Source organism: Aotus nancymaae, unplaced genomic scaffold (assembly GCF_030222135.1).
Source record: "Aotus nancymaae isolate 86718 unplaced genomic scaffold, 86718_ANA_hifiasm-v0.15.2.pri h1tg000030l, whole genome shotgun sequence".
Classification (NCBI taxonomy): Eukaryota; Metazoa; Chordata; class Mammalia; order Primates; family Aotidae; genus Aotus; species Aotus nancymaae.
In genome coordinates, this window is record NW_026988443.1 from 12,300,698 (window position 1) to 12,326,061 (window position 25,364).

Sequence of the window (25,364 nt, forward strand, 5' to 3'; positions counted from 1 at the left end):
GACCTATGTTCTTCAGCTGCAAAGATGACCTTATGGCTCATTTCTACGCTCCCTTGTGGAGAGTTCTGGATCCTCAGCCACCTGCCCTGCCTGGTTGTTTCCAAAGAGCATCACCATCTGTGATGTGCTCTAAGCCCAACAATCACAGCAACAATCTCCTCTACTTTACAAATGAGGAAACAGAGACACACAGAGAGAACATGACTTGCCCAAGGTCACACAGTGAGTATTCAGTGGGGCTCAGACTCTAACTCTGGAGCAAAAGGAAGGGGTGACCTCGAGGTGGTCCTGGACTGGAGAGTTAACTGGCCTGTGGGTCTGTGTGTTCCCTGGAGAGAGAGGGGCCCTCAGGAAGGCAGGAGGGCCTGGTGCACCCGTCCTGGGCTCTGCTTCTGCCCCCAACCCTACCCTTCATGGTCAAGGCTAGGCCTGAGGACCTGTGGCCCCCACTAGAGTAGGACATGCACTCTGGGCACATCCAGAGCTTCCAGGAAAGACTGTTCAGTGGCTGGTTTGGTAAAGATCATCCCATCCGGGGCAAGGCCCAGGAAGTTCTGGGGACTGCTGGTCTTCGCCCTGCCTCCCAATCACCCAAGTGAAGCACCCTCCCCTTGGCCCTTGGAAGCCACACCTGGTGGCTCATCCCACACACACCCCAACCCTGCCCTAGCTGCCCAGAAAGACACCTTTGCCCTGGGAAGGAGGGAACAGCAGAGGAGCTTTCCCCAGGGAACAAAGGCCAATTGGGGTCCCCTGGGTTAGGAGCCTGGGGCCAGAGGCATCAGTGGTCTTCATGGGACCCTTAGTCCTCCACGTGCCCCCCCACACACATACATACACACACACACACACATACTCCAGCACAGAGTCAGAGCTGAGGGAGGTGTCTGGGGCTGCCTGGAGGGGCTGGACAGGTCTGGGTATCCTGATCATAGAAAGGGACCGTCCCTGCATCAGAGTGACCACAACCCCGGAACTTAAAAAAATAGCAATGACACACTAGTCCTGGTGTCAACACTTGCCTGGCACATTATAGTCTCACTGAATTCTGCCACATTGAATTCTCACAACCATCCCATAAAGCAAATACTAAGTCTATCCTGTTTTACAGAGAAGGAAAGCGAGGCCCAGAGGATTCAGTGATTTCACCCAGGCAGCCCCTGAGTGGCTGGAATTCAAACTCCTGGCCATGAGTCCATGCCTGAGGTTTGACCCTGGAGTCAGCCACACCTGCCTCTAACCAGGAGATCCTTGAGGGGTCCCTCAAGAATCCTGATATGTTTCCATATCAACCCCCTGTGGCAGATGGTATTTTCTAAAAACAACCATCACAAAATCTTCCACCCACATGCTCTTCCTACTATGTGACGGTGACACTCCTCTGTGACCACAACAGAGGTGACATTATGTGACTCCCAAGTTGAGGGCCTGAAACAGTGGCTCCTGGTTGGAATACAGTGATGAGAGCATGGCTTACCACAGCCTCAACCTCCCAAGCAATCCTCCCACCTCAGCCTCCTGAGTAACTGGGACTACAGGCATGTACCCCCACACCTGGCTAATTTTTTTTTTTTTGGTAGAGATGGTGGGGTCTCACTATATCACTCAGGCTAGTCTCAAACTCCTTCCCTCAAGTGATCTGTCTGCCTCGGCCTCCCAAAATGCTGGGATAACAGGCAGGACCACACTCTGCCTAGATAACGCTTCTACTTGCTTCTCTTGAAACGCTCACTCATGGAGCCCTGGGCCATGCCACCAGGAAGCCCAGACTACGAGGAATGGTCACAGGTAGGTGTTCCAGCTGACAATTGAGGCCGCAGCTGACAGCCAGCACCCAGTGCCAGCCATATGTTCGAGAAAGTCTTCTAGACAATTTTAACCACCACCACGATCTGACTGCCACTGTTGGGAAATGCTGCTCAAGACCTGCCCTCAATGAGCCCTGAGGACACCCGGAAGTGTGAGGGATAAGTTTTAGGGGGATCTATGATGCAACATAAATAACTGGAACACCCTCCCTGCCCCACTGCTCACACACCCCTAGCCCAGCCAGGTCCCTGAATAGCTGGCGCTCCTTCAACGTGTCTTTTATTCACAAGCACACTGATGTGCCCGGACAACCCTGGATATTGTGATCCGTTTGTCCAAACAGCCTGGACCGTGAAAATAAACACCCAGATGGCAGGTGTTGACACACAAACCCTGACATAGGTCTATTTCAGGACCTTCGGACCTCCTGCTGTGCACAGTGAGGTCTTCACCTGGGTAGGGAAAGACTTAGTTTAACATTTTGCAATCTTGAGTGTGGAATGAGGATAAAGTGTGTAAAATCAACCTGTGATGGATACTTGGCTTTAATCAACTGCCCTCAGGGCTCTCTGATCCCTGAACTTTTTTTATCAAAATAGCTTTATTGGGATATAATCCATACACCATGACATTTGTCCTTTTAAAGTGTGTAAGTCAATGATTTTGAGTATGTCTACAGTTGTGCAACCATCACTATAATCTAACTTCTTTTTTTGAGACAGGGTCTAGTTCTTTCACCCTGGCTGGAGTGCAGTGGCGAGATCATGGCTCACCACAGCCTCAGCCTCCTAAGCAATCCTCCCACCTCAGCCTCCTGAGTAACTGAGACTACAGGTGTGGGCCACCACACCTAATTTTTTTTTTTTTTTTGTAGAGATGGTGGGGTCTCACTGTGTTACTCAGGCTGGTCTTGAACTCCTTGCCTCAAGTGATCTGTCTGCCTCGGCCTCCCGAAGTGCTGGGATTACAGACAGGACTGCACTGTGCCTAGAATCTAACTTTAGAACATTTTTTATCATCAGCCAAAGAAACCCTGTGCCCATAGCAATAACTCCTCATTCTCTACTCTCAGGCTGAGACAACCACAAATCTGCTTTTTCTCTCTGTGGATTTGTCTATTCTGGACATTTCATCTAAACAGAGCCATATACTGTTGGTCTTTTGAGACTGGCTTCTTTCACTAGGCATAATATTTTCCAAGTTTGTCCATATTGTAGCATGTATCAGTACTTCACACCTTTCTTTCTTTCTTTTGAGACAAAATCTCCCTCTGTCACCCAGGCTGGAGTGCAGTGGCGCCATCTTGGCTCACTGCAACCTCCACCTCTTGGGCTCAAGCCATTCTCCTGCCTTCCGAGTAGCTGGGATTATGGGTGCTTGCCACCATGTCTGGCTACTTTCTGTATTTCTAGTAGAGATGGGGTTTTGCCATATTGGCTAGGCTGGTCTCGAACTCCTGACCTCAAGTGATCGCCCACCTTGGCCTCCCAAAGTGCTGGGATTACAGGTGTGAGCCACCACGCCCGGCCAGTACTTCACACCTTTCTATGGCTGAATAACATTCCATCGTGTGGATATACCACATTCTGTTTCTTCATTCATCAGTGGATGGACATTTGGGGGGTTTCCACTTTTTGGCTATTATGAATCAGGCTGCTACATACATTTGTGTGCAAGTTTTGTGTGGCCATATGTTTTCATTTCTCCTGGGTAGATAGCTAGGAGTGGGATTGCTGTGACCCCTGGCCTTAGCACTCTGCCCCCTTGGCTAGGGATCCAGCATCTTCCCCAACAGGCCCAAGTATCTCATCCTTCAAGTCCCTTCAAGGAAGCCTCGCTGACTCCCAAGGCTGAGTTGGGTCTTCTGTGCCACCCCACCTCCAAACTTTGCACATTTCATATGGTGATGTGATTGCCTGGGTCCTAGCCTTGGCCCCAGCAGGTGACCAACTTGAGAGAGACTTTGGTTCACCACTGTCCATCCCAAGGCCTGGCTCTCATGCTGCTGGAAGGAGAAAAGACTGATTCTGGGGCCAGAGCATTCAGGAAAGGCTTCCTGGAGGAAGCGGGGCTGGAGTTGGGTTGATAGGTTGGTTTGCTCCAGAGTTGGGCAGAAGACTTTGATGACTTCAGTAGAAGAAAGGTGAGGACAGCTTGGAGAAAGGAAGGATGGATGGACGACAAACAGGCAGAGAACAAAGCTCAGAGCCCCAGGGCTGTTTAGTCTCTGCCCCTCTAAGGCTGCAAAGTGCCAGTGACTCAGACGTGGAGGGAGGCTCACCGGCTGCTGCATGAGGCTCCCACATTAACCCTCACCTGCCTGGAATTGAAAAGCCACAATGGAAGCACTAGGCGTTAACCCTCAGCTGCCCAATCCTTGAGTCCCAGGGCCAAGAGCTGTAGACATGGCCTTGAGACCCCCGACAACCCCGCCCCGCCACCCTAATCTGGTTACTTGAGGCTCAGCCTTCTGATGCCAGGTGGTGAACTTGCCCAGAGAGCACAAAATACCGCGGAGTGGCCAGCGGCTTGAGCGCCCCGCGACAGACAAGTGTCCTAAGAATTGGTGCCTCTCCTAGGGAAAAGGAGGCCTGGGCTCCAAGGCCTTAAAGACTCGCCTAATTTTCCGCACGGATGAGTAGCTCCAGGCCCCGTTCGGATCCGTCTTTATCTCACCGTGTGTCATAGAAATATGTCATGTTTCCAATCTCTGGCGGCAAGAAAATGCCGAGCTCTTTTGCTATTGAAAAAAAAAAAAAGGGAAGAAAACACTGCAGTCCGAATCCTGCCCAGTACATCCCAGAACCCAGCCTTGGGTGTTGCCCCGAGGGCGCAGCGCGGCTCCCATCGGCGCTGGGGGTCCAGGCGGCCCTGGGGCCCCGCAGGCCCGGGCTGAGCCGTCCCCTCTGTTCCCGCGTCGTTGGCCCTGAGCGCACAGCGCTCGGAACTCGGAGGCGCCAGAGGCTTGGGCGAAGCAGGCCTGGGGAGGGCGCGAAGCCGCGGCGTTGCGATCCTCAGCCACCTGAGTCCCAGCCTGGAACCCTCGGACCATAGGGTTCGAGCCCCGAACGTTCGGGCCCCCTAGGTGCCAGGCGCCCCGAGTGCCGGGGCGCGCCGGGCGCGGGCTGGGAGGGGCGGACAGCGAGCGGGACAGCGCCCCCTCTCCGCCCGTGGGAGAGCGCGCGCCCCTCCAGGAAGCGCCCGCCTCGCCTCCTGCTTCCCTCCCCACTCCCCCCCTCGGCCGGAGGGAGGAGCCCTAGCCGCAGCCGCCGCCGCCGCCGCCGCCCGCCCAGGCCGGGAGGAGGACCCGACCCGGAGCGGCTGGAAGCGCACGCGAGCGGGCCGTGGCCGCGAGGGCAGCGCCTTGAGCCCGTCCCGCGCCCGCGGGCCAGGCCGAGCAGAAGCAGCGCCCGGGCATGCCCGGGCGGCCCGGAGCGCGGGCAGCGGCAGCCGTGCGGTGAGGGCGGTGGCGTCCGCGGGACCCGCGGTGAGTGGGGCCCCTGGCGGGCGGGGCAGTGCCCAAGTTCGGCTTTGGGGACGGGCTCCTGGCGCCAGCGGAGGGTCCCAAGGAAGCCGGGTTCCGTCCCCGGGGGCTGCGGCGCTCCAGCCCCCGCCTCCCGCGCGAACCCGGACTCCAGCGCTTCGGTGACTCAGCTCCGACCCGGCCACGCGGGGGCGCCCCGTCGACGCCCGGACTGCGGGGGAAGGGCGGGCGGGGTCCCTGGGGAGGAGGGCGCCCTCCGGGGTTGGAGCCCAGCTGCTTTGGGGACCGTCCCACCCGCCCGGAGGTGCCTGGAGGGCGTCCGGGAGGCGGAGTCCCGCCCCTGTGGCAACTGCTGAAGGCGTGAGGTCGCGCTGGCTCTAGGCTGGTGCGGGCCCCTTTCCGCACCCCTCTGCGCTCCTCCCATCCCTCACTACCCACCCGTTGCCCCAGGCAGCTGCCGGAGGGCCAGCTCCCAGCCCCGGAACGGGGAGCGCAGAAAGGGAGTGGAGCTGGGCAGCTTCCCAGAAGTCGGAGTGTGTTTGCAAACTAGTTTTTGCGAAAAAGCTGTCTGGCACCTGTGTGTTTTAAGGGGGTGTGTGGGGGGGGCATGGAGAGAGTGGGCGAGCAAGGCCCTCTTTTGTTCCCCGTTTCCCGCAGCGATGCTCCTCTGAAAATAGAGGGGTCTTACTCCCCTCTTCCCTGCTCTTCCCACCCCATCCCCCAGCCTTGCCCCCTTTCGTCCCCCAGTTGGAGAAGCTCTCCTATGAGGAAGGGGCTGCTTCAAAGGGGGCTGTGGTTTGCCCAAGGTCACAGATGTTGCTGGCTCTGGCAGCCAATAGGGGGTTCATCTTGCATCTGAATCCCCTGCCCCATATGTACTGGGGGAAGGGACAAGGGGTCTGGGAGAATGAGCTGAGCCGCCCTTTGTTTTATCTACCCTTATTTTTTGCTCCCTTAGGAGTGTGTGCTGTCATCAAAGGGTGGGGGGCTGTTTCTGCCCCTTGGGCATGCACAGCTTCAGAGACTGCAGGGAGCCCATGGTTTTCTGGAAACAGGCAGTGAGCGCAGATTTTAATCCCTGGCAGCTCCAGCCTGCCTGTGGACGGCCCTGATGGGGAGGCCTGGGAGACCGGGATCTGAACCCCACCTATGACCAGCAGGGAACTTGGCCCAGACCCTCTGCCCCTTGGGTTATCATCTGTGAAATGGGCTAATGTTCCAGGGCCTGCCTCCTGGAAAATGGGCATGAGCATAAAGGCATGGTTTTATGGCATTCCCCCTGGCATAGGTCCCGGTGAGCTCTAGGACCGCCTCAGGTAGGTGACAGCCAGCTGGATTGGGAGGGGTCATCCAGGCAGGTTCTTCCATGGAAAGAACCAGGAGGAAGGGTGAGGTGGACGCTTGGGTTCTCTCGGCTGTCATTTCCTGTCTGCGTGCCTTGTCACCCCTTGGACTTGGAGTTTTTTCTGTCTGTAAAATGAGGCAAACTGTGACATGACCCAGCTTACAGGGCAGCTGGGAGGCTGGAACTGGGGAACGGGGAGCAGATGTTTTGCAAGTAGGGAGCACTTCATGAGTGGCAAGTGTTGTGTCTCTGGTGGTGTTCCAAGGGACACTCCCTCTCCTGGAATGTCATGAGAATTGAAAAGTGGGGCATAAGGGAAGAAGAGGGCCAAGAATGGAACCTCAGTTTCTAACAGTAAGGACAGTACCCCATCCGGTCCTCCTCCCAGCCCTCAGTTTCTGTATCTATATACCTTTATATTCTTTTCAGGTAATTGTGTATTTCTGTAAAGGTAGGATTAAATTAGATTGCAAGGACTCAGGTGCCAGCACTTACTGGTACGTGGTAAGTGCCTGGTGACTCTTAGCTGTCAGTGCCATGGGAATATTAGGAAGCCTGATGTGAGTGACTGCATCCAGGTTTCCTTCTGGGATTGTCTCAGGCCAGCTTGCTCCTCCCCGTCCTATCAGGACTTCTGGGCTGTTCTAGGGGCAGGGGCCTGTGGTGAATGAAAGAAGACCAGCAGAGGTGGTAGGTCTGATCCAGGTGTCCCCATATCCCCCCGCTCTGGCTGGCCTCCCAGGGCTCTAAGGAGTAAAGAGAAAACAAAAGAGCATTCTCTAGTAATTTCCTGCCTCCTGTCAGAGCAGGAGGCATCATTGCCAGGCAGGGTCCCCATCTAAGAAGCCCTCAGCTCAGGGTCAGGATGCCCCCAGCCTGATGGAGGTCTCTGTCCCTCTCCCCTCCCCCTGACCCTTATACACAGACGGCACTGGGACTCCTGAGTCAGGAGCAAAACACCTCAAGGACCCAGATCCTTCCCCCTTGCAGAATATGGCCTCAGAGAGTGGAGGTGGGATCTCCCCCAGGCCATGCTGGACACGGTGTGGGCTCTGTGGGAGCCAGGAGGCCAGGTAACCCTGTGATCTTGGCATGCAGCTGCTAGAAAAGTCCACAATCAGATGTCTCCCTACCTCACTTTACAGAAGGGAGGATGTGGGGGTCCCACAGTGCCTGAGGACTGAGCCCAGGTTAGAGGCACCTCCTGGCTCCCTGCCCAGTGCCTTCTGCCCTCACTGGGCTGCCCGGCCTCAGTTCCCACTTTTGTGGGAGAGTCAAGAAGACTGCTGATCCACATCCTGGAACATTTCTTTTTATTTAGTTTTTTATTTCTTTTAAGACAGGATCTTGCTCTGTTGTGGAGTGTACTGGCGTGATCTCTGCTCACTGCAATCTCCATCTCCTAGGTTCAGGCGATTCTCGTGCCTCAGCCTCCCAAGTAACTGGGATCAAAGGCACGCACCCAGCTAATTTTTGTATTTCTAGTAGAGATGGGGTTTTGCTATGTTGGTCAGGCTGGTCTTGAACTCCTGACCTCAGGTGATCCACCCACCTTGGTCTCCCAAAGTGCTGGGATTACAGGCGTGAGCCACTGCGCCTGCCCATAGAACATTTCTTTACTTGTCCTGGCCACACCTGCTCTGAGGTCTGTGATGAGACTGTAGTGAGATTGTGTCACCATCCCTCCTCATTGCTGTATCTCTTGGTTGTATTTTTCTTGGGGCATTTGCCACTCTTAAAAAATCATCTTTGCTCATTGGTGCACCAGCTTATCTGCCTTCCTCCCCAAAGGGTGTCAGATCCACAAAAAGTCAAGATCAAACTGTTCGTCTTGCTTAGGGCCATGTCCCTGCACTTAGAACAGTGCCTAGCACATAGTAGGTGCTCAGTAAATCCTTGTGTGAGAAATGACTGCACCTGCCCCTCCTTGTAGCTTCCTGTTGAATGAGTCTGTGATGCTGAGTGATGGATCCGGGAGAATTATAAGCTTGCCCTCTTGAGTCTCTGGAGGGATCCCTGTCTCACCACGCTGAGTGCTGAGGAGAGCATGGCCCTGCTGACAGCTAGATTTCAAACTTGTAGCCTACAGAGCTATGAGAGAATCTAAGCCATCCAGTGTGTGCTGCTCAGCTAGCCCGTGGCAAACCAGAGTTTGAAACCCAGAAACTCAGCTCCCAGCATTCACTGCACTCTTACGATACACTTTTCTCAGGTTGGGGCACCAGGGGCATGTCTCTGAAAGACTGATGGGAGGGCCCGGCATGGTGGCTCACACCTGTAATCTGAGCACTTTGGGAGGCCAGGGTAGGCAGACCACTTGAACCCAGGAGTTCAAGACCAGCCTGGGCAACATGGCAAAAACCCATCTTTACAAAAAATAAAAAATAAACAAAATTAGCTGGGTGTGGTGGTGCATGCCTGTAGTCCCAGCTACTTGGGAGGCTGAGGTGGGAGGATTGCTTGAGCTCAGGAGTTCGAGGCTGCAGTGAGCCCTGACTGTGCCACTGTACCCCAACCTGGGTGACACAGTGAGATGAGACCCTGTCTCAAAAACAAAAAAAAAAAGACTATTGGGGCCCAACCAGAAGAGAGAGGGTTTAATTAGAAGAGTCGTCTTCTGGGAGCTGGGCATACTCCCTCCTGTGTCTTGGAGAGGGGACAGCCAGGGCACATTGGGCAGGTCACATACCCTCAGCTCATGACGAGACAAAAGCCTGGAGGGAGACAGCTTATTTGCAGGGAGAATGGGCTCCTGAACTGCTAGGCGTGTCCCCACTGCAGGGCCTTTGCACATGCTGGGAAACAGGTAGAGGAAATAGCATGTGCAAAGGCCCTGTGGTTCAGGAGCCCATTCATTCATTTATTCAAAAATATTCACTGAGAGGCCAGGCGAGGTGGCTCACGCCTGTAATCCCAGCACTTTAGGAGGCTGAGGCAGATGGATCACGAGGTCAGGAGTTTGAGACAGCCATGGCCAACATGGTGTAACCCTGTCTGTACTAAAAACACAAAAACTAGCTGGATGTGGTGGTGGGCACCTGTAATACCAGCTACTCTGGAGGCTGAGGCAGGAGAATCTCTTGAACCCAGGAGGTGGAGGTTGCACTGAGCTGAGACCGCACCACTGCACTCCAGCCTGGGCGACAGAGTATGACTTCATCTCAAAAAGAAAAAAGTTCACTGAATACCTACTGGGCACCAGCTATGGCTGGGATACAGCCACGAACGAGAGAGACCAATGCCTTGCTCTCCTGGGGCTTCTGATCTATTAACATCCCAGCTCAAATTCGGCCTCCTCCACCCCACCCCATCACAACCACTTCACCCTGTTTTATTCCCTTTATGGCATTTTCCACTCTCTGAGATTTCCTGCCTTTGTCATTTGCTCACCTCTCTGTCCCCCCAGCTCCATCCCAAACTCCCATGCCCAGAAATTGAGTGTGTCTTGATCATGGTTGCACCTCCAGAACACAGCAAAATCCCTGGTCCAGAGGAGCTGCTTAAGAAACATCTGTTGAATGACCACATGGATGGCTGCGTGGTGAGGGAAGCCCTCCTGGAAGGAGACCCAGAGTCACAGGTGAAAGGAATGGCATCTGTGCAAAAGCCTCTTCAGTTTCCAGCCTTTCACTGCTACCTAAGAAAGTAGTGGTGAGAACTCTAGTTATCAGGAGCTCATTTCCTGTAGGAAGAAAGTGAGGCTAGAGAGGTTAGGGGCTGGGTCGCATAGAGAATGGGTGACTTTCCCCAGCACACCTCAGTCCCTTAGGTGGGCAGGCAATGGCAGCAGGTGATGTCCCACCCAAGGGGACCTCACCTCCTCCACCTCCCCAGCCCCCAGTCTTTCAGTCCTAGGCAAGTCCACCTTCTCTCAGATACACAGCTTTCCCCATTCCCTCCTCCTTGGGAGTCCCCTGCCCTCGGAGCCTGGCCAGACCCACTCTCAATGTCCGCTAAGTACTCAGTCTCCCGCAAGCCAGAGTACTCCATGCCCATCCCCACACGGAGCTTCCTGGGAGGCTGGAGGGGAAGGAGCTGAGACCCAGGAGGGAAGAGTGGCAGGAAAGGACAGAGCCCAGTCCGTGGACTCATGGGGAGTACAGTGGAGGCTGCCTCTCAGCCTGTTGGGCCAGCCCCTATAAGTGACAGGAACCTTCCAGTGCACGCTGAGCTGAACCTGGGGCCTGGTGAGGGGGTCCCAAGGGAAGCCCCCTCCCCTGAGAGCCAGAGCTTAGTGATTAGGTGGACGCAACAGAGAACAGCCTGCCTCTGAATGTGATCTGGTAGAAGCTGGGGGTCCCCAGGGGGGCCTCAGGGCCAACCCCTGCTGCAGCCTTCTTGCTGTGCTGTCTGCATCTATATTTATCCCCGTAATGGCCTGGCTGCCTGTCGGAGTGTGTGTCTTTGGAGCGCAGCAGCCGGTGCCATCGCCGCGGTGAAGTGATTTGTGTCAAGGTGCCGCCCCCACCTGGTGGAGAGTGCCAGTCTGCTCCCCGGGGGCTGCCTGTCGCCTGGCAGGAGCCCGTGCAGCAGCGATGGGCAAGCAGCAAGGACCCCAGAGAATAAGCTTGTGACTGGACCCCGCCCACTGGAACCAGGATGCAGGATGCTGGGGCGGCCAGCCTGTGGCCAGGGTTCCTGTGTGCCTGGAAAGTGGGGCCAGATAAACTCTAAAGTCTTTCAGCTCTGAGACTCAAAGAACTCATGACTCTGAAACCCCAGAATTCCCAAATTCTGGAATTCTGTGAATCTCTAGTCCTGGGCTTCTACGATTCTAAGATGCCATGGTCTCTCTTCCTCTCACCTTTTCACTCTTCCTCACTTTCAACACTTCCATTCTGTGCCTGTGGGTGTTGGGAACAGCGAGATGAAAATAGAGTTTGGTTCTGTCTTTAAGCTCCAGTGAGGGTGACGCTTCCTGAGCCAATGGTTATAATAGGGTGATATTGTAAGTGATTCCCTCTCAAGGACCAGGGAATCGGGAAGGGCTTTGTAAAGGAGTCCCTGGATTCTCGGTTTGTTTTTTTTTTTTAAACCACATTGAAGCATAACATACAAAATAGAGCAGACATTCTACACAGACCAATCAGTGACTGTTTAGAGACTGACTCATCTGTGTCATCAGAACCCAGATCAGAAACAGACCAGCACCAAAGCCCCCGTCAGTAACACCCATCCACCTGTCCTACCGCTATCCTGACTTGAGCAGCATACATTTGCTTTGTCCATGTTTAAACTCACCTAAGTGAAAGCATATAGGATGACATACTCCTTTCTGTCCCGCCCCCTTTACACAGCACGTGTGAGACCCATCTGTGTTATTGCTACTGTGTTCTTCCTTCAAGCTGGCTGTGTGTTGTCCACTGTGCGTTCATTCAGCAGTCATGTCTCCCTTCTTCGGATGATTAGCACTGCCATGAACATTCCTTCGTGAATATCTGTGAGTGTTTACTTGGGGCATTAATATTTCTCCTAAGTGGTTGCTCCAATTTCCACTCCCTCTGGCAACCTGTGAGTGTTCTGGTTGCTCCTCATTGTTGCCAACACATGGTATTATCAGCCTTTTAAAATTCTGGCCGTCCTGGGGGTGGGGATGGGTGCATAGTGCATTTTTTTTTTCCTAAGATAGAGTTTCACTCTGTCGCCCTGACTGGAGTGCAGTGGCGCGATCTCAGCTCAGTGTAACCTCTGTCCCTCCCCAAACCTGTCTTCCCCCTCCCTAAACCCATCTTCATCTCCTCCCCACCCCAAGTGATTCTCGTGCCTTAGCCTGCTAAGTAGCTGGGATTACAGGCATCCGCCATGCCTGACTAATTTTTGTGTTTTTTTTTGTGTTTTTGTTTTGTTTTGTTTTTTTGAGACTGAGTCTCACCCTGTAGCCAGGCTGGAGTGCAGTGGTGCAATCTAGGCTCACTGCAACTTCCACCTACCGGCTTCAAGTGATTCTCCTGCCTCAGCTTCCCAAGTAGCTGGGACTACAGGTGCATGTACCACGCCCAGCTAATTTTTGTGTTTTAGTAGAGATGGGGTTTCACGATGTTGGCCAGGATGGTCTCGATCTCTTGACCTCGTGATCTGCCTGCCTCGACCTCCTAAAGTGCTGGGATTACAGGCATGAGCCACCCTGCCTGGCCTAATTTTTGTATTTTTTTTGAGACAGAGTCTTGCTCTGTCACCAGGCTGGAGTGCAGTGGCGCAATCTAGGTTCACTGCAACCTCCACCTACCGGCTTCAAGCGATTCTTCCGCCTCAGCCTCCCAAGTAGCTGGGACTACAGGCGCGTGCCAAACGCCCGGCTAATTTTTGTATTTTTAGTAGAGACGGGGTTTCACCATGTTTGCCAAGATGGTCTCGACCTCTTGACCTCACGATCCACCCGCCTCAGCCTCCCAAAGTGCTGGGATTACAGGCGTGAGTCACCGCACCCAGCCTAATTTTTGTATTTTTAATGGACACGGGGTTTCACCATGTTGGCTGGGCTGGTCTCAAACTCCTGACCTCAAGTGATTTGCCCGCCTCAGCCTCCCAAAGTGCTGGGATTACAGGTGTGAGCCACTGTGCCCAGCTGCATTTGGTTTACTGAGCTGAGTTTGAAGAAAGAAATCACTATGAAGGGGAAGGCATTCCAGGCAGATGGAACAGCACTTGCAAAATCAGGGAGACACGAAAAATACTAGCTGGAACTCTGTGTGGCGAACAGCAGAACTCGAGCCAATGGTATGAGGGAGAGGACTTTGAGAGCCTCATCAGGGAACCTGGATGTTGTCCTGAGAACAGCCAGGAGCCATGGAGAGGTTTTTCTCATTTTGAGCCAGTACCTGCAGTGTGTCAGGCATTTTGTAATTTCCACGTGTTGGATAAGAAAACTAAACTGAGACACAGGAAGACCAAATGACTTGTCCAGAGTCACATTAGTGGAGGCCCAGGAGGGATAGTGGTATTGGGCTGGGAGCCAGAGGACCAGAAGCATGTGGGTAAATAATTGAACCTCCAAGCCTCGGTTTGCTCATCTGGAGAATGGGAGTAACGATGATGACACCTCATTCAGGGATGTTGTGAAGCTACAAAATTTCAAGGACCTGCAGCAGGCATTATTATTCTCATTTTATTTTTGTTATCTCCCCATCAGCATGGCCACACCTACCTTCACTCTCACTTGCAGCTGACGGGGTCGGGGTGGGCTCTCTGAGCTCCCACATTTAAGAAGGGCTAGCCCAGAGCTCCTGCCCTAACACCCTGTTTTCCAGCCCCATGACAGATCTCCTAGGAGCTAAAGATTGCTGTCATGGTTAATTGTATGTGTCAACTTAGCAAGGCTTTGGTGACCAGTTGTTTGGTCAAATAAAGATATTTTTTAGATGCAATTAACATGAAATCAGTAGACTTTGAGTAAAGCAGCTTACCCTCCATTATGTGTGGCCTTCATCCAATTGATCAAAAGCCTTCAGGGCAAAGCCTAAGGTTTCTCAAAGGTGGAATTCAGCCTCTAGACTGCATAGAAACCCTGCCTGGGTTTCCAGTCTTCCAGTTTGCCCTACAGATTTCAGACTTTCCAGCCCCGACAATTGCATGAGCTAATTCTTTTTTTGTTGTTGTTGTTGAGACGGTTTTACTCTTGTTGCCCAGGTTGGAGTGTAATGGCGCGATCTTGGCTCACTGCAAACTCCACCTCCTGGGTTCAAGCGATTCTTCTGCTTCAGCCTCCCGAGTAGTTGGGGTTACAAGCATGCGCCACCACGCCCAGCTAATTTTGTATTTTTAGTAGAGACAGGGTTTCTCCATGTTGGTCAGGCTGGTCTTGAACTCCCTACCTCAGGTGATCCACCCGCCTTGGCCTCCCAAAGTGCTGGGATTACAGGCGTGAGCCACCACACCAGGTCATTAAGTAATTCTTTAAAATACATTTCTCTCTCTGCATACATAGATATCCTATTGGTTCTGTTTCTCCAGAAAACCCTGACCAATATGGTTGCCATTTGTCTTCCTGGATCTTCTCATCAGGGAAATGGGATGAAGGAGGCAGTTTAGACCTGGATGAATTCAAGACACATTCCAACCCCCCAAATGTTCAGTAAACTTAGCAGCCATCAGGGCCTGTAGGGAATGGGCATCTGGTTAACTAAGGGTTCTGGTTAACAGAGCATTCCCATCCAGACTAGAGGTTGCAAACTCAGAGGTCTACAGAGACCCGGCTGGGAGCTCAGTGTGTGAGGCCAGCAGGGCTTATATGGAGATCAGGTGTGACACCTGCTTCATTACGCCAAATCCATACTACACCAGAGCCATCCCTGGGGTGTGGTCAGCCATAGGGTGGCCACATTGCAACCTCTGATCTGTGGCCTCGTGCCTCAAAGTGTGGTTCCAGGGAGGCGGCCCCAGCATCACCTGTAGCTTGTTAGAAACACAGAATCTTAGGCCCTGCCCCAGACTTGCTGAATGAGAATCGGCCTTTGAACAAGACACCCCACTTACTCAGCTAACCTGTGATTTGCATGTACGTAACCCACATCAGAAACTCCAGGAGAGCGTGTTAAAACACAAGCCTACGGGCACCACTCTAGGGCTTCTGCTAGAGCAGGTCTGGGTGGGTTCAGGGTGTTGCATTTCTTTTTATTTATTTATTTATTTATTTTGAGACAGGGTCTCACTCTGTTACCTAGGCTGGAGTGCAGTGGCACAGTCAGGGTTCACTGCAGCCTCCGCTTCCTGGGCTCAGGTGATTCTCCCCATCTCAGCTTCCCAAGTACCTGGGACTACAGGCACGTGCTACCATGCCCAGCTAATTTTGTTTCTTTGTTTGTTTTGGTTTTTTTTTTGGCATGTTGTGTAGAGACAGGGTCTCATCATGTTGCCCAGCCTGGGCTTGAATTCCTGAGCTCAAGTTCTACCTGCCTCAGCCTCCCAAAGTATGGGGATGACAGGCATGAGCCACTGCACCAGTGGGTGCTGCGTTTCTAGCAGACTCCAGGGAGATGCATAGGTGACCCGTCTGGAAAACACGTGTAGCGATGATAGCTCCAAGCCACCTCAGGAGCCTCTGCCATCAGAGATGATACCCCACTGACCAGGATTTGCTGGGAGCAGAAGGACTTGGAGGCCCTGAGGGTCCCAGAAGCCACAGCACCCAGGAGTGGGTTCCACCGCGAAGACCTTGAGGGTTGTGTATCCAAGCCCATAATTCTCTCCCTAGTCCCCCATCACTACCATGGCCTCCCTGGGCTGCCCTGGGCTGTGTCCACCAGCCTGGAGGGAGAACCTAGAGCCATGTTTCTTAATCAGTTTTTTGTTTTTATTTATTTATTTATTTTTTTGAGACAGGGTCTCACTCTATTGCCCAGGCTGGAGTATAGTGCCATGATCTCAGCTCACTGGAACCTCTACTTCCCAGGTTCAAGTGATTCTCTTGCCTCAGCCTCCCAAGTAGCTGGGATTACAGGTGCCCACCACCATACCTGGCTAATTTTTGTATTTTTAGCAGAGATGGGGTTTCACCTTGTTGGCCAGGCTAGTCTTGAACTCCCAACCTCAGATGATCCACCTGCCTCGGCCTCCGAAAGTGCTGGGATTACAGGCGTGAGCCACTGCGCCCGGCCCTCTCAATCAGTTTTAACCTCTTGCCCCCTGTGTGTAAACCATTAACTTTGCACATCCCCCAAGTTTTTTATCTACTTGCCCCTTCCTCAGACATTAAGAATCCCTGGGGATTCAGACCCCACAGAACGGGTTCCTAACTACTGCCTGGTACTGACCATGACCAGGCGACCACGTCCTTAATTTGTTACTGCCACCAACAAAACAGAGAATTTATTTTGTTCCTTCTCTTTCTTTTTTTGTTTTTAGAGACAGGATCTTACTCTGTCACCCAGGTTCAAGTACAGTGGCACAATCACAGCTCACTGCAGCCTTGACCTCGCAGGCTCAAGTGATTTTCCTGCTTCAGCTTCCCTAGTAGCTACGGGTGTGCACCACCACACTTGGCTAATTTTTTAATTTTTAATTTTATGTGATTCCCCAGCCCTGATCACAACCTGCACATAGAGACAGGATCTCACTATGTTGATCCAGGCTGGCCTCAAACTGCTGGCCTCAAGCAGTCCTCCCACCTCAGCCTCCCAAAGTGTTGGGATTGTAAGCGTGGGCCGCCACGCCTGGCCTGTTTTTTCCTTTTCTACACATCAAGTTGGGTGTGCTTTTCTGACAGCACAGAATGCCCTCGATAGAATTTATAATAGGACATCCCACTGGTCCCAGCTCCTCCTCCCCACCAGCCTCTGGAATGGGGGCTGCCTCTCTGGCCGCCTCAGGCCTGCCCTTCACCTTCCAGCCGCTCTCCTCCCCTTTGGGGTTCCTAGGCCTCCTTCTGGGCCATCTGCTTCCCTGTGCCTGCCTCTCTCACTGTCCCCTCCTCTCCGCCCATTTCTAAGTTGGAGGCCCTGCACCCAGCCAGCAGCATCTCCTCCCCCACAGTGAGTTCCTTTGTGCTACAGCTGGTCCCTGGCCAGGGCTGCTTTCCCCTCCTCACAGCCATTAAGAATCACTGATCAGGACTGGCGCAGTGGCTCATGCCTGTAATCCACACTTTAGGAGGCCGAGGTGGGTGGATCATGAGGTCAGGAGTTCAAGACCAGCCTGGCCAGCATGGTGAAACCCCTTCTCTACTAAAGATACAGAAAATTAGCTGGGCGTGGTGGCGTGCACCTGTAATCCTAGCTACTTGGGAGGCAAAAAGAATCTGATCATAGCAAAAGATACCTATTATTGTTCCAAGTGCTTTACCTCACTGAATCCTTACAACACCTAGGAAAGCGCTCTTCTTTGACCTTTTGTTTTTGTTTTTGTTTTGAGATGGAGTCTTTCTCTGTCGCCAAGGCTGGAGTGCAGTGGCATGATCTCGGCTCACAGCAACCTCCGTCTCCTGGCTTCAAGTGATTCTCCTGCCTCAGCCTCCCGAGTAGCTGGGATTACGCGCACACCACCACGCCCAGCTAATTTTTGTGTTTTTAATAGAGACGGGGTTTCACCATGTTGTCCATGGCTGGTCTCGAACTCCTGACCTCAGGTGATACATCCGCCTTGGCCTCCCCAAGTGCCCGGATTACAGGTGTGAGCCACTGTGCCTGATCAGAAGGCATTCTTATTGTCCCCATTTTACAGAGGGAGAAACAGACATAGGGAGCTGAAGGATCTTGCCAGAGGTGACACAGCAGTTAAACGGCAGAGCCAAGGTGGGAAGGATGAAGTGATGGCAGCCTTGGCTCTGGGCCTGGTCACCATCCTTCCCTGGCTTAGAAAAACCACTACCTCTTTTGGGCCTGAGTTTCCACCCCTGTGAAGTAGGGCACAGTCCCTCTCCTGCTGGCCTCTTGGAGCCCAGGGTTTGAGAAGCCGCCTGTGATTCTTTCAAGTGATGTACGCAGGGGGAGGTGGCTATGATGATGGAGCCTGCCTGGCGAGCCCCCGCCTCCCTCATTGATTAGGTGCAGATACAGCTGTAGGTGCTGGGGAAACAGTGGGGATGTCCCCCTGAGGGATGGGGGCAGATAGACAGATACAGGTACATAGACAAATATGTAAAACAATTGTACATTGCAGCGATCTGTGAAGGAAGCAGCATGGAGCGGAGATGGATTACGTCAGCCTGGGTGATCAGGGAAGGCCTCTGAGGATGTGACATTAAGCTGACAACTAAGACCTTGCCTGTGAAGAAAGGCAGTCCTGAAAAAACGGAACAGCAAGTGCTAAGGCCCTGAGGCAGGAGAGAGGCTGACATATTTGCTGAGCAGAGGGAGCGAACGAGGGGGGTGGTGGCAAGAAGTGGGGACAGGTCAGGCAGGGTCCTGTCAGCCTGGGTGGGATTTGGGGTTCGTGTGACCTGGATGAGTAGGGCACGGGAAGATTTTCAGGTAGAGCCATGGTGACATCTGACTTCTATGTTTAAAGATTCCTTCTGGCTCTGGTGTGGGAAAGAGAGTGCAGCCGGGCACAGTGGCTCATGCCAGTAATCCCAGCATTTTGGGAGGCCAAGGCAGGCGGATCATGAGGTCAGGAGCTCGATAATGGCCTGACCAACATGGTGAAAACCCATCTCTACTAAAAATACAAAAATTAGCTGGGCATGGTGGCCTGCGCCTATAATCCCAGCTACTCAGGAAGCTGAGGCAGGAGAATCGCTTGAATCAAGGAGACAAAGGTTGCGCTGAGCTGAGATCGCACTATTGCACTCCAGCCTGGGCAACAGAGTAAGACTCCATCTCAAAAAAAAAGAGAGTGCAGCTGAGCTTGCATCAGAGATACCTGTTATGGGTCAGGATGTGGCTGGGCATGAGATGATGTGACCCGGGCTGGGCTGACATAGTGGAAGAGGGGAGATGGGATGGACACTGAATGCAGCTGGAAGGTGAAATCAGCAGCCCTGGTGGGATACAAGAGGTGAAGATAGGAGGGGATGAAGGACGATGAGTTCCTATCCTAGTTTTCTGGCTAGAAACATGATGTTCTAGGCCTGTGATTCAGCACTAGAGTGTCCAAGCCTGTCCTGCGCTAAGGGCAAGATGCCTCCTCGCTGGGGCCAGTGGACCCTGTGGGGGCTGAACCCTATGTGTCCTTTTTTTTCTTTTAAGACGGGTTTTGCTCTATCACCCAGGTTGGAATGCAGTGGCACGATCACAGCTCACTGCAGTGTCAAACTCTCTGGGTTTAAGCCATTCTTTTACCTCAGCCTCCCAAAGTACTGAGATTACAGGTGTGAGCCACCACAGGCTCCTGTGTGTTTTTTTAACTGCATAGCCCCAGGGCGCTCAGGGAGTATTTGTTGAATAAACCAATGAATCAATGCCTGGGAATTCCTAGGCCCTGTCTTCTCTCTGCCTTGGTTGACCCATCTGTCAAAGGGACCAGTAGTTTCATAAACTCGTTCTCCAAGCTCTTTGCCTGGGAGGCCTGGTCTCCCCAGAAGAGCTGTGCCCATCTGTGCCAGGCCTCAGGACCATGCCTTGAACAGGCCCTGACTCCCCATCCCATCCCCCAGCCTGAAACCTCAAATTACCTGTGGGATGGGGGCTGCCCCAGGGGTGTTTCCATGCTCAGATGCGCATGGCAGGCCCAGCCCTCCCTTAATGACACCTTCCCTGCCTGCCCTCCTGCTGGGGTAGGAGGGGAGGGGGCCCAGCCCAGCCTAAGCTGTAGTTTCTTTTTCCATTGCGTCAGGCCTAAGGGTCCAGTCCGCCTGGCTGCTGCCGGGCTGGCACAGAGGGACCCACTCTTCCCCTGGCCTGCCCCAACTCCAGACATCATGTGCTCCCCGTTTCGGGTATCCAGAAGCTTCCAGCCAGAGGGTGAGTTGGAGATGGAGGACCTGCCCCTGGCTGGGGAAGGAGTTCCCTCCCCACCCATCCATCGCTCGCTCTAGCGGGGGGCCTGAGCTGATCCAGGTGGAGTTGCAGAGAGCTAGGGGCTCCTGGCCCAGCCCTCCCAGCCCATGACCTGTCCCTCCTGCCCACCCTGTCAGTTAGGCTGGAGGGAGGCAAGGGTAGGAGGCTGGCAGAGTAACCAAGGCAAGATAATGGGGCTTGGACGAGGCAGGGGGATGGGAGGCAGGGTAGTGATGGAGACAGAAGGGAGTGACCCCAGAGTGTTCATGTGAGCATCTGTCATTGCATTTGTCAGTCTGGGTGCATGTGTGTATGTGTTTGTATATGTGACCACACGTGTGTAAATGGACAAGGAAGCACGTGAATCTGGGCGTGTGTGCCTGACACCCTCAGGACGAGAACAGAAGTGTCTGATTGGGCATCAGGGGATGGCGGCCCAGGTGGCATCTAATATGTCACAGAGGGAGCCTGTGAAGTGGGAAGAGGGTAAGTGAGCTAGAATCCACCTCGCCAGCAATGGTGAGAGATGCAGGGGTGTGGACAGGGTGACCCAGAGGAACTGGTGACCTTGAATACTCTGGGACCCACCCTGGGTGTGTGTTCAAATGGGGGAATACCCTTGGCTTCCCCTGCCCCGATCGCAACCTGCCCTCTTAGCCTCAGGCTCCCCTGGCCTGGCCGATGTCCTAGCTATCCCTGCCTAAGTCCCACAATGTCCAGAAATCTCCTCACCCTGGCAAAAGGCCAAGCATTGGCCTGGGAGTCTGGAAACCTGATTCACACCCTGTCTCTGCCTTTTCCTGGCCCTAAACCTCAAGCAAGTGACTTTTACCCTCTGGGACTCAGTTTCCTCATCTCTAAAATGGGGGTGATTGTCCTGCCTTAGGCAGGTACAGGCATGGGCAGGCGCTCTCAGCCACACAGCAAGGTTTTGGACATCCCTGTCTGCCCCCTCCCCCACCCCACCCCCACTTGGCATAGCTGCCCAGCTGCACACAGTAAGAGTGAACGCAGTTCACCGGCTCCTCCAATGGAAACTGATTTTTACATGGCAGGAATAAATCCCGCAGGCAAATTGTAGTGCAGTCCTGACACTCTGAGCTCGTGTGATTATAACAAGGTTCTAGGGACAAAGCCTGGGAGGGAGGGGGCTGAGGACCAGCTTCATCATTGTCCAGATTTTTCCCCTGTGAGGCATGTCTGGGGAGCTCTAGATCTGGAGGGGAAGCTGGGAGGTCTCTGCTTCCAGCCCCTCTCTACCCTGGCCTCCTGCAGACCGGGGCTTGCAGGGGACTGCATCTGCCTGGCAAGAGGCTGGTGCTCTGGAGTGCGCTGTGGCCTGGGTGAAAGGGAGGAGGAGTGGACCCAGCCTAGTGACGGTGACTTGGTCCTTCCTGCCTGGAGGACAGCAGCTGCCTCCTTGCTGGTCTCTCCGCTACCTTTCCTTAGCTTGGCAACCCCTTCTCCCCACAAGGGGCTGAGTAAGCTTTTAAAAACACAAATCAGATCATGTCAGTTCTCTGTTTCCAAGATTTCCCATCGCTCTCAGAATGAAACTCAGATGCCCTCTCAGGGCTCACAGCTCCCGCAGGTCCTGCACTCTCCCTGCTCTCTCACTGTAGTGCTGCCTGACTGAACTGTGAGCTCTTCGGGGGCTAAGACAGAGCAGTCTTCTTTTTTTTTTCTTTTTTTGAGATAGTGTCTCACTCTGGTGGCCAGTCTGGAGTGCAGTGGTGTGATCTCGAGTCACAGCAACCTCCATCTCCAGGGTTCAAGCAATTCTCCTGCCTAAGCCTCCCAAGTACTGGGACTACTGGTGTGTGCCACCATGCTGGCTAATTTTTGTACTTTTAGTAGAGATGGGGTTTCACCATATTGGCCAGGCTGGTCTCGAACTCCTGACCTCAAGTGATCCACCCACCTTGGCCTCCCAGAGTGCTGGGATTACAGGCCTGAGCTACCACACCCAGCCGAGAGCGGTCTTCTTACTGCAGCATCCCCAGCACTGGCACCGTTCTTGGGACCTAATAGATGCTCAGTACACCCTCTAGAGTGAGTGAAAGAACCTCAGTTTCCCCCTCTGGAAAATGAGGGTGATATTACTATACTTGCCTCATGCGACTGAATGAAGATTAGAGACATTGTCCAGGTGACATGCTCAGTTGGTGCTCACGAGCACGGTGACTTGGATTTGTGTTCCCGGAGGGAGCCCCCCCAGCACCTCCACTTACCTCCCTTCATTGGAGAAGTGCAGGGTCAGTAAACCCCTTAGCCTCAAGAGGACAAAGTATTAGGGAGTTGTCAAGTAAGTGTTTAGGGACTAGGTTCATCTACTGGGATGACAGGACCAGTGTTAAATGCACACATGCCAGTGGAAATGAGACCTGACGGTAGGAGACTGTGTCCTAAACCTGGGCAGATGGGAAACTGAGGCAGAGAGAGCGAGAGGACTTGTCTGCTGGGCCTGCGATGGGTGTGATCCAGGCCCCCCTCCACCCCTTGGGATGGGTTGCTCCACTCTCAGTAACGCCTTGCACTCAAAGGAAAACAGAACTCCTTCAAGTGATCACATGTCAGTTAGCCCTGACAGGAGGAGGATACATGAGGCCCAGGGCATGGAATTTTGGGAGACTGTGTATGAGTGAAAAGGTAAATTGTATGTTGAAGATAAGGACCAATGCAGACAGGATCTGAGGCATATGGAGGGTTTGTCCATTTGTTCATTTATACACTCATCCTTTTTTCATTCAGCAAATATATACTAGATGCATCCTGTGCACCAGTCATTGTGTGTGGGCCGGAGATACAGGGTGAACGTGATAGACGATGAACAAGGGTGAATTTTTAATGTTACTGTTGCAGGACAGGGGTCCTGATCCAGACCCCAAGAGAGGGTTCTTGGATCTCGTGCAAGAAAGAATTCAGGGCGAGTCCATAAAGTAAAAGCAAATTTATTAAGAAAGTGAAGGAATAGCCGGATGCGGTGGCTGACGCCTGTGATCCCAACACTTTGGGAGGCTGAGGTGGGCAGATCACCTGATGTCAGGAGTTCGAGAACAGTCTGATCAAAGTGGTAAAACCTCGTCTCTACTAAAAATACAAGAACTGCCCAGCGTGGTGGTCCACACTTGTAATCCCAGCACTTTGGGAGGCCGAGGTTGGCAGATCACAAGGTCAGGAATTCGAGACCAGCCTGGCCAACATGGTGAAACCCCATGTTGCTACTAAAAATACAAAAATTAGCCGGGCACGGTGGTGCATGCCTGTAGTCCCGCCTACTGGGGAGGCTGAGGCAGAAGAATGACTTGAACCCAGGAGGCAGAGGTTGCAGTTGCCAAGCATGCCACTGCACTCCAGCCTGGGGGACAGTCAGATTCTGTCTCAAAAATAAATAAATAAATGATTGAATGAATGAATGAATGAATAAAAGAATGGCTACTCCATAGACAGAGCAGCCCCAAGGGCTGCTGGTTGCCATGTTTATGGTTATTTCCTGATTATATGCTAAACAAGGGGCAGACTATTCATGCCTCTCCTGTTTTAGACCGCATAGGGTAACTTCCTGATGTTGCATTGGCATTTGCAAACTATTATGGCGCTGGTGGAAGTGTAGCAGTGAGAACGACCAGAGGTCACACTTGTGGCCATCTTGGTTTTGGTGGGTTTTAGCTGGCTTCTTTATTGCAACCTGTTTTATCAGCAAGGTCTTTATGACCTATATCTTGCGCTGACCTCGTATCTCATCCTGTGACTCAGAATGCCTAACCATCTAGGAATGCAGCCCAGTAGGTTTCAGCCTTATTTTACCCAGCTCCTGTTTAAGAAGGAGTTGCTCTGCTCCAAAGGCCTCTGATGTTACCAGAAGTGAACTTCCTAGTGGCCAAAGGAATGAGGGAAGGCTGAGCAGTTATAAGCTCCACTGAGGCCAAATGATGCCAACATGTTAGTTGCTCAGGAGAAGCCCAGGTTTTCCTGGTGTAATGAGTGTCTGAGACGCCCATGTCCGCTGGGATTTGTTGCTCATGTGGCAGGGGAAACACAGGAGCTGTGCATCCTTCCGGGTGAAACTGACCACAGCAGAGAAAAACCTTAGACAAATTAAACACACCTACCAGGCACAGAGACTCCTTTTTCTTTTCTTCTTTTCTTTATTCCTTTTTCTTTTCTTTTTTTCTTTCTTTTTTGAGATGATCTCACTCTATCACCCAGGCTGGAGTGCAGTGATGTGCAATCACAGCTCACTGCAACCTTAAACTCCTGGCCTCAAGCAATCCTCCTGCCTCAGCCTCTCAAGTAGCTGGGACCACAGGCATGTACCACCATGCCTGGCTAATTTTTTTTTTTTTTTTTGAGATGGAGTCTCACTCTGTTGCCCAGGCTGGAGTACAGTGGCGTGATGTCAGCTCACTGCAACCTCCATCCCCACAGGTTCAAGCTATTCTCCTGCCTCAACCTCATAAATAGCTGCAATTACAGGACCTGCCACTGCACCTGGCTAATTTTTGTATTTTTAGGAGAGACGGGGTTTCACCATCTTGGCCAGGCTGGTCTTGAACTTCTGACCTTATGATCCCCCCTCGGCCTCTCAAAGTGCTGAAATTACAGGCGTGAGCCACCACGCCCGGCCGATGGCCTGGCTGATTTTTAAAAATTTTTTATAGAGACAGGATCCTCCTTGTTGCCAGACTGGTCTTGAACTCCAGCCTTCCAGGCACTTGACCTCCCCAAGTGCTGATATTATAGGTGCGAGCCCCTGTGCTCAGCTGAGACCCCCTTTTCATGCATTTCCTTGCATTCTTCTTTCTCCAAGCCTTTGCCCCTGTTATTTGACCACCCACTCCCCCCACCTCACCTCGCCTTTCATCTCTCCACTCACCTCTTAAAGGCCAGGTGGGGCCTTCCTATGGTGGGGCAGCATAGCAGGTGTCTGTCCACTCTCTGACCCTCACTCCTGTTCCCCTAGACTGCCAGGAACTCCTGCAGCCGCCACCGGCTCCCATGGCCTACATACCCAGTGGGGGTGCCCCAGCAGCGGGGGCAGCCCCCACGGGCCCCCAGTATTGCGTGTGCAAGGTGGAGCTGTCAGTGAGTGGCCAGAACCTACTGGACCGGGATGTTACCTCCAAGTCCGACCCCTTCTGTGTCCTCTTTACAGAGAACAATGGCAGATGGATCGAGGTGAGTCTCTTCCATGTGTCTGCGGTGGGTAAGGGGCAGCTAGGCTGCTGGGGAGAGGGAGTCTCCCGGGACTGGGATCCAGGGACTGTCATAGTAGTTGGAGTGTGGGCTGGCGGCAGGGGATTACTTGGTAAATTGTTACTCTTAAATGTTATTTTAAATACATTTAAAATATTAC

The 25,364-nt window shown here is 53.0% G+C and overlaps 1 protein-coding gene across 1 annotated transcript in view; it reads left to right on the plus strand.

The window, feature by feature from the left end:
* Positions 1–5,090: 5,090 nt before the first annotated feature.
* The window catches only part of CPNE2 (copine 2), a 53,554-nt gene continuing 33,280 nt past the window's right edge, over positions 5,091–25,364 (plus strand). The window contains exons 1-2 of the mRNA XM_021664997.2: positions 5,091–5,296; positions 24,972–25,186. Of these exons, the coding sequence (XP_021520672.2) occupies positions 25,007–25,186 (180 nt within the window). The 5' untranslated portion in view covers positions 5,091–5,296; positions 24,972–25,006. The remainder of the gene's footprint in view (positions 5,297–24,971; positions 25,187–25,364) is intronic.